Here is a 9,459-nt window from a genome sequence, read left to right on the forward strand (position 1 = left end):
TCCAACACATGGGCTTCCAGAGGGTTCCAGATGGCGGCACTGAATTTACTGGGCATCTCAGAATGAGTGATTCACTGCTGATGCTCATCCACAAACAACCCACACGGCGTCTACACCCACCCTCCAGTTTCCCATGGCAAGGGGGGACGGTGTTAGCACCTTTTCCAGAGTTCCATCTCTGTGAAACATCAAGGACTGACTTTGATTTCGGTCATTGGCTGAATGGATAGGAACTGGCACCACCCCAATGCCACAGGTCACTTCCACATTCCTACGAATCACATAGCCACATGGCAGAATCAGACTTACCGCAGCAGGAGAAAGGATTTGTGGGAAGGGTGAATCCTAAAGAGCACTAGTCATCAAGAGGAACCGGGCACCTAACCAGGTCTGGAGTTTTCTTTTTACAGTCACTTTATTTTCGTTAAAAGATGTCTTTTAGGGTCTTTCTGATATAGCCCGGGGTGGCTGTGAGTCTATATTACTCCTGGGTTTCTCTGTGTGTATCGTTATGCTTGGTTCACATCAGTTGCCTTTGTAAGCAACACCTCATTACTTAAACGTTGAGGGAAGGGACTTTGGTTTCCCCATCAAGAATCCCCAAAATGAACCAAATGCCTGCACATATGCATGAACACGTGCAAATGAGCCCGATATGAGGAGACCTGACCCTAGTGCACATTTGATTCTCTTCAAATAGAATCATCACAAGAGGGTTAACTATGTGGCTTTGGAGTTTCTTAATTTACCAACGTATTTAAAGGTCTTTTGTTTGGGAATAGTAAGTGGGTGGTAAGTGGGTGTCAGTTTACTATCTAGATGGACTTGACATACTATTCGCCATACCAAAGTCACTATGAGTAAATTATCTTCAAAATGTCAAGGGCCCTGATGAAAATTGAGCTCTCCCTGTCTCCTCTAAATTATAAGCTTCCCTTTGACATTTCAGACACCTTTTCTCACTTCAGTCTTCCCACCTGCTCCTCCCTGAAAATGCCACAACCTGCTTGTAATTCCCAGTTGGAGAAAGACAAAGGAAAGCCATGGGATGGGTGGCATTTGAACACTGGCACCAAGGAAATAACCTGTGATCTAGAGACTGGCAACACAGACAGTGTCTTCTGGAAGCTTCCAGAAATAGGTCCTCCTAGCTTTGTGGGAAGGATAGAGCCTCCCTATGCAGAGGCACAGCCACCCCCACCTCCACCCCAGTACCTATCAAAGAAAACATTTTGAGAGTCATGGGAACCTTCTCCAGTTTGACCAGCAAACCTCTGGTCGTATTTCCACCTTTCCTACTCTGAGGAGATGGAGAGGCAGCGGGTGGGAGGTCGCACACTCATTGCTTCAGCAAGAAGACTCCTTGAAAATGCCCATCAGAGGAAGCTGGAGGGATTCTGCAGGATCCTCAAGTTGCCATCCCAAGAGTATAGTCATCCAAAGGATTCTTTTCACTTACTGTCACCCTTGCGACCCCAAACATGGTTGCCTTCAAATCCTGAAGGAGCCATCAATACAGCCAACACAATCTGGCCACAAGCAAAGCCGAGTGAAGAGGACGACATTGCTGCCCATCAGCCTGGCAGTAAGGTATTCCTCCCAGGGAGGAAAGAGCCACATTGCCCAGCCTTACCATACAACACCTAAAGATTCTCAGGTAAAGCCTATAAAAAAGATCACAGAGTTATCCCAACATCCAAAGACAGGAGGCCCTACCATGGGAGAGAGCACAGGAAGAGGTCAGAATACATGGACCTTTTAATAGCACTAACCACTCTGGTAAAAAATGGCAGCACTTCAGAAAGAAGGAAAACAGATCGACTCTAGCTCACTCTCTCCTGTGTCCTTGAAGACAGTTTAGGTAAGGCCACCAATGGTCTTTAAGGTACTGTATAGCAATGAATGGTCCTCTTGCAAATGGACACCTCTTAAAGATACTCTGGTGTCTGATTGAAAGGAGGAGAAAGAATTCATTATTCAAAGTTCTTATTCCCCAACCCAACTTCACCCTCAAGCTAATCCAGAGCATTTTAGCTTCAAGAGTGAAATTACTCTCCTCACTGTCTCTGCTTTGGAATTCTGGACACGCCGGAGCAAGACTGAACCAATTATTTTTAAACTCTCTTTCAGGGAGAAGAACCACATCACTCCAGATGTGTATGCATCTTTTCATTACAGAGCTGTGATGGCTACTAGCTCTTCAGGCTTCCATCTCCATTCATGTCCTCACGAGCGAGCCTGTTGCTAAACTTTCAAAAGCCAAACCAAACCAAAACAATCACTGTACATTTGTGGCTGCAAAAAAAAAAAAAAAAAAATCTCTACTTTCGGAGTGTCCTTTAAGAGTGCAAGACAAGTGCAGGGACAAGAGTCCCTGCTTGTAGGGGACAGGGTGTAACAGTCCCAAGAGCTCATGGCTTTTGTTTTGAATTGTCAGTGTGTTGGCCCTATGACTTAATTAGCATCTATTTAGTAATGGTTTTATCTGGTAGAGGAAATAGAATGGCCAAAAATATTCACCAGCCTTTCAAAAAGGAAATTCAAAGGACTGGGGATAAAAGAACAGGAAGTCCCATTAAACAAGCAAGGCCTGAAAGAAAGAAACAAAGAAGGAAAGAAAGAAAGAAAGAAAGAAAGAAAGAAAGAAAGAAAGAAAGAAAGAAAGAAAGAAAGAAAGAAAGAAAGAAAGAAAGAACACTGTCTCCTATGACAACTGTGGCCTCACCTATAATTACAGAGCAAGTGGGCAGCCAGTTCTGAGCTTGCAGCCTGGCCCCCACTGCTTTGCCTTCCTAGCTGGAGATAAATAGTTTCTGTGACAGAAAAGGACAGCTCTGTGCCTAATTTTACTCACTTGATTAATCAGATTGGCAAGAAAGCCCCTACTTCATTTGGAAAAATTCCAGAGGAGGGAAGGGGACTTTGACACCTATTTGTCCCAGTCAACATGACATCAGCCCACGTGTAGAAACAGAAGTAGAGGAAAACGACAATTATTGTGTCTAGTGTATCTGTTTGCTATTACAACATAACAAATCATGCCCCGAATGTTGAAATACTCGCCAGTGATTATTTCTTGTAAGCCTGTGGGTCCACAGGGCTTTGCTTACATGGTCTGTGCTGGGCTAAGTTGGCAACTCAGATCCTTATGTCCTTTGTCCTTTTTCCTGGACCAAAGAGCATATTCTTCTTACCATGATGGGAGAGGTTTAAGGGCACAAAGGAGTCATGCAAAGCTTCTTCCATCTGGACTTCCAGTCTCATTAATTTTATTGACCAAAGCATGCCACTTGGTAAATCAAGGTTAAGGCCTATGTGCTTCTACCATCAGAGCAGCACTAAAGTAGTGTGTAGCTATGGTGTGGATGCAAGACACCGTGAAGAGAGGGACCACATGCTAATCCCCTATAGGTGTGAGCTAGGATCAAGAGCACAGATGTGTCAGAGACAGAGAAGAGGAGAACACATTCAGAGATGGATGGTGTGGTGAAGCTGGTTAGAGTCTGTCGTCATGCATGGCTTCATTGGATGCTTGGGGGTCTTCCAATTTGAATAACATTGAGTGGGTGGGATGATACAATCAGGTAGATACAGGGTGGGCATCTGTTTTAGATGCGTGGGTATGAGCAGTGGATTTTTAAAAAGAAGAGAGAAAAAAGAAAAAGGAAAGACAGAGACTGCTGCTAGGTACTATAGAGGAGAAAGTTTATTGTAGACAAAAGGAAGGGAATATAGACAGAGGCAGAGACATCTGGAGGGGCGGTTTTTTGATGCTAAGGTCCTGTTCCCCCGGTTGGTTCTTAATCTGTCAATAAAGAAAGTCATGGGTCAACTGCTGGGTCAAAGGTATAGGCAAGACTTCTGGGTTCCTGGAGGCAAGCAGAGAGATGCAAGGGAAGAGAGACAAAGAGTTTGTGACGCTTCTAATGAAGAAAAGTTGACCAGCCATGTGAGATCTCATATAGGCTGCTCCTATAAGTGGGTGGTCAAGGGCATTTAGCAGAGGCTAGATGCCACTGACCAACTAAGTTTTGGCAGGTGGGAGGTACGGAGCTAAGAGTAATAATAAGGGCACATTTTCCAGGTGGGAGATAGTAGTGCCCAGCAATTGTGCCAAGAAGGCAAGTTGAAAGTGAACAGTGTATGTGTGTGTGTGTGTGTGTGTGTGTGTGTGTGTGTGTGTGTGTGTGTGTGTGTGTGTTTTATCAGTGGATTTAAGGGAAACCAGGTGGGAGCTGGTAGTGCAGCCACTTCCTAGAGCAAAGGTGGGTAGCATAAAACTATACACAACAGATACCTGGGAAAGTCCAGAGTGGACAAGACTCTGAGCCTTGTGAGGAGACAGGAGAGTGTCGTGGATGCCTCCCACTCCCACCCCGGAAGGACACTTAACAAAAGGCAGGGTTCGAGCAGCTTCCACAGCTTCCCGCTGCAGCTTCCTTTATTCTCTTTACAGTTCACCCCAGCTCTCTACAACAGTTCAGCTTTTTCCCTCTGCTTCTCTTCAGCTTCTGCTTGCTAGCTTCTGCCCAACTTCACCTCAGCTTCTTCTCCTCTGCTTCCCTGCTTCAGCCTCGCCCCGCCTACTCTATTCTGGGATCCCCCAATTTATTCCCTTCCACCCTCTGCACTCCTCTCTCATCACTCATCATCCAATCAGAGCCATGCACGCAGACAGGGTGGGTGTTGCTATTCGTCAGGCAGGCAGCTGGTTATCACTCAGGTGGCATAATCAGGTTTTTGATAATCAAGCAGGGAATCACCGGGCTTGACAGTGAACCAGGGTGCCATCTTGGTTCACAAGGCTGCAGCCACGGCCACACCCACTTCCCACAGGGGAGAAAAGAGGGAAGAACCAGACCAGCCGAGTCAGGAAGGTAAAGGGTAACCAAGACGGCTGGGTTACCTAGGGAATAACCACTGAAGCAAGTCAGTCAAGCCGCTGGGCTGGAGAGTTAAGGGTAGAGCATGAGCTATGCCAGCCATACCCTGTAACATGTAGAGACTGAAGGATGCTGGGAGAACCCAGCAGCTTGGTCTGTTTGTTGTGTTAAATAGACACCTCTGCCACTTGCCCCAGGGCTTGAGACGCAACAAGGAGGACCTGTAGAATGACTGAGGATAAGAGACTGTGTTTAGGCTGTGATGAAGACTAGAAGTCAATGAAAGGTCCCAGGTTGTGATATTTAGCACAACCATCCTAGGTGTTTCTATATATCCTGTCACTTTGAATTGTCACTGGTAATCATCATGACCTCCCAACATTTTTTCATTGATCAATTAGTCATTATTTTAGCTAGTAGAGAGCCCATTCATTTATTCAGCAGTTCCTCATGCAGGTGACTGGTTGATTCTTTCTAAAATATCATGACGTCCGAGCTAAGCCCACAGCAAAGCTCATATGTTTTATCAGAACATCCAGTGCACCACAAAATTGCATATACACAATCTGTATTCAAAGCTTGCTAGGTGTTGTTTTCCCTTAGGGGAACCAAGGCCCAAGAGAACCCGTCAAGGTCACCACAAGGATGTGATGACAGTTGGGGATCTGGGATTTAGGCCACTCCGTTATAGTGTGATACTGTTAGCTTCCGGTGGCTGCTGTCATGTAGGACCCCAACCAGGTGACTAAACAAGTCAAGGTTAAAATAATTATATTCTAACATGCAAAAATTGTATGTTTGTTGGGGGGAAGTGGGTACCAATTCAGAGCTCATTTAAATGAATATTTCCAGTGGATAATCAACAGAGAACTGAATATATCCGCTCTGCTCTTAAAAAGAAGAAATTTTAGTGTTTAGGACAGCAAAACCAAGAGGACAGCAATGACTCACACATGGCGCTAAGGTCAACTGATCTCACCGAAGCTTCTGGCATTAAGGGATCAGACCCCATTCCTTTCCAGAGTGCCCAGAAGTCTAATTCACTGCCAAGCTTTGGGGAAGAGAGGCTGTGCTCCCTGGAGCAATCTATATGTCTTCATGTTGTTGGACAAGAGTATTCTTTCTAATTGCTTTCCCACATCATCTCTGCTTGGTTACAACTGTGGTTCTCAATATTGTTATTTGTCCCTCTTCATTTTTGATGTTCAAAAAATAATTTGCATTTACACAGATTGTGTTATACCCAGAAGCATCCCCACCCTCCCAGGATGAGCAGCTTTGTGCTTTGGCCATCAAAGTGAAAAGCCAAGGACTTGGCTCAGGGCCTGCATATACCAGATGCCCTCTCTCCACTCCATATGGGCGAATTCCCATCAATACTGACCTGTGTCATTCTAAATGAATGTCTTATATTAGAAAGAACTCCAGAAAGGGGGGAAGTGGGTGGAAGTAATATCATAATGTATTCTGAGTTTGTATATACATATAATTAATTATTCATTTAGGAGCCAGACTCTAAAACCAAATTCCTCTGAAAACTGCCAGCATTTTATTGCATAGGCCAACATTTCTATTTATTCAATAAGCTCATTTGAATACTGCTCTAGCCCTTGCTAGATGATTAAATTCTCTGATATGTCAGCCCTACTACAGCCTCCTGAGAAATATTTATAAGAGGGAAAAATATGGAGTTAGAGAAAGGAAGGAGGGAGGAGGGAGAGAGGAAGGGAAGGAAAGAAGGAGGGAGAGGGAGGCAGAAGAGAATATTCTGGAACGAATGGGGAGACTTCTAAAGGAAATGGCCTGGTTGGAGTTTAGAGAGGAACTGACACCAGACAGTGGAGATGAATAGGAGTGGAAAGAGAAAGGAAAATGTGGAATGAGCCTGGAGCCCAGCAGGTAGCAGCTAGCTATCCCCAGAGACCAAGTGCAGGCTTTGTTATTGTTCCATTTACTTAACAAATGGTTTACTGAGCCCTAACTGAACAGAGGGATTTAGAGGAGCCAGGAGTTTAGTTAGGATAAGGCAGAATTAAGGCAGGAACCTACAAAGCCACCTTTGAAAGTAAATCACTTTCCAAGCGGGGAGAACAACATGAGAGAATTATTTCATCCATTCCTGTTCATCCCGCTTGGGAGACACAGAGAAATGGCAGGTAAAACAGATTCTAAAACTCCAGGGAGTGGAGCTAATTGAATAAATCTGAGCCTATCTTTATTTACACAGTCCTTATTTAAGCTACTTAGCATTGGTACCCAAGGGCCTGAGCCTCCTGTACTAAACAGTAGCAGGCCTGTGAAAATGGGGCCGGTACCCCTCATCCCTTCCATAAAACCATTTTTTATTATCGTCCCTTCCCTATTTTCAGGTAGTAAACTGCAAACCAACAAATACCTGAAGGCACACAGGGGTGGCTCATGCATGACTTGGATATTTGGTTTATATCTTTCCTTATCTGTACCGGATAAAGATCCCCTGGAGTGTCTCAACTTTTCTAGCAATTCTCATTTTTTCTCTAAAATAAAAACTACTGACCTCTAACAATCAGCTGTGGATTGCAAGGTGCACCAGGGTCACCTCCTGCTCACCTCTGAGGCAGTATGCACCATTTGTAAAGACCTGTGGATCTAAAGACTCTCTTTTAGTCTCCGGTCAAAGAGATAGGGTGCGCTGGATGAGTTAGGATTATACATAGTTAATGAGAATGAAAAAGCCATGCTGTCTTCTTGTGACCCCCACTATGCCTCAAAACTGAAGTAGCCTGACTTTCCATCAAAGAACAAGTACATAGCAGCCATGCCTATGACCAGAGTTGTCTGACAAATGACTTGCCTGAATCCTGGCTCCCAGCTCTCACCTTTATTCTCTCGAGCACAGATTCTGTGAGCACAGTCAGAGCGCTATGGTACTAAATCTCCATGAACTTGAGGTGTTGCGTACCCCCCCCCCGGGGGACCTTCTAGCATCTGATGGGGCTACTGATTATCTGTGTCACCTACTGCTGATGAATCCAGGTCCCATTGATGCAGTCTACACTCATTGCATGTTGGTTATGGGGCAGATAATGTTATAAGCAAAAGGGACTTTCCAAATGAATAAAATCTGGTAGAACTCTGGTATGGACCCATTTGGATGGAAGCCTCACCTAGAAAAAGTCATAAGACATGAGTTATTGGAACCAGATGACTACCAGTCTTTTATAAGTGACCCATTTAAGGAGATAAGGCTCCCCCACTACCACCCAGAATGGTCTCTTCTGAAATTATTCAACCCAAGTCTAGCAGCACCTATATAACAAGTATACCATGAAAGGTGACCATTTGGATCAGAATCCCCTTATGGGGCTGGCTGGTGGGCAATTTATCTCTAGTTGCTATAAGACTTATAATTGTCCACTCCTAATCTTCAGCCTCACAAAGGTTTCTTCCAACCAGAGTGGCATCTTGTGGAAGTAGAAGCCATGGTGACAGATAGATGTATCATACATACAGTGCAGCAATGGTCGCAGGTCATTAGCTATGAAAGAATGTAAGACTTGGAGTATTTGGGAGACTCTCCTCATGGCTCTATTGGCAGGGACATCACATCCCTTATGATCTAGGAGACTGAAAAATGTATTGATGCTAGTAGGTTTTAAGCCAGCTTTGCTCTTGGTGGGTCTATGTGATGGTTTGTATATATACTTGGCCAAGGAAGGGGCACTATTAGAAGATGTGGCCTTGTTGGAGTAGGTGTGTCATTGTGGATGTGGGCTTTAAGACCCTCATCCTAGCTGCCTGGAAGTCAGTATTCTGCTACCAGCCTTCAGATGAAGATGTAGAATTTTCAGCTTATCCAGCACTGTGTCTGCCTATTTGCTGCTATGCTCCTACCTTGATGATAATGGACTGAACCTCTGAACCTGTAAGTCAGCCCTAATTAAATGTTGTCCTTTATAAGACTTGCCTTGATCATGGTGTCTGTTCACAACAATAAAACCCTAACTAAGACAGTCTATTTCACAAAAAAATTCTTACACGGACACCCAATGTATATAGTAGATCTAGGTGAAGTTGAATTGGTTGAATCGACATTGAATCCCCAGACAATGGATTATGCTGTGTGGTATTAATTCACCTTACTATTCTTTGCTGGTTTACATTAGGCTTTGCTGATGTTGGTCTTCACTGATGATGCTGTATGGTGTTAGTTCACCTTTCCATTCTTTGCTGGACTGTTGGGAACAAAATAAAATAAAGGGGGACTGGGGGAGGCCCGGGGAAAAGTTGGGAGGAAAAAGATGCCCATACTCCACCAGAGTTTCTCTATTCTCTGGTCAGTCAGGTGTGGGAAGGCTGCTTCCTACCCTATCCACTCATCCCTGGGTNGGCATTCTTCTATCCCACTCTTCAGGGGGTGGCCAAGGGGCAGCCCTGCCTGGGAACCCACCCCCGGAGTTACTTTGCTAAAGCCACCAGAGTTGCGGGAGAGAGGGAATAGGGGAAGAAGCTCCCAACACTGAGCAGAGTGCGCAGAGGGCCTTAATGGAGCAGAGCAGAGACTCTATGGTTTAAGAGCTTTATTATAGAAATGCAG

The 9,459-nt window shown here is 44.8% G+C and overlaps 1 protein-coding gene across 1 annotated transcript; it reads left to right on the forward strand.

Annotated features, from left to right (window-relative positions):
• Positions 1–1,177: 1,177 nt before the first annotated feature.
• C9H12orf74 (chromosome 9 C12orf74 homolog) lies at positions 1,178–1,647 on the forward strand. The gene is given in 2 exon segments (XM_021204280.1): positions 1,178–1,430; positions 1,433–1,647. Coding segments are annotated over 2 exon segments (468 nt in total).
• Positions 1,648–9,459: the final 7,812 nt, after the last annotated feature.

This window comes from Mus pahari, chromosome 9, assembly GCF_900095145.1.
Source record: "Mus pahari chromosome 9, PAHARI_EIJ_v1.1, whole genome shotgun sequence".
NCBI lineage: Eukaryota > Metazoa > Chordata > Mammalia > Rodentia > Muridae > Mus > Mus pahari.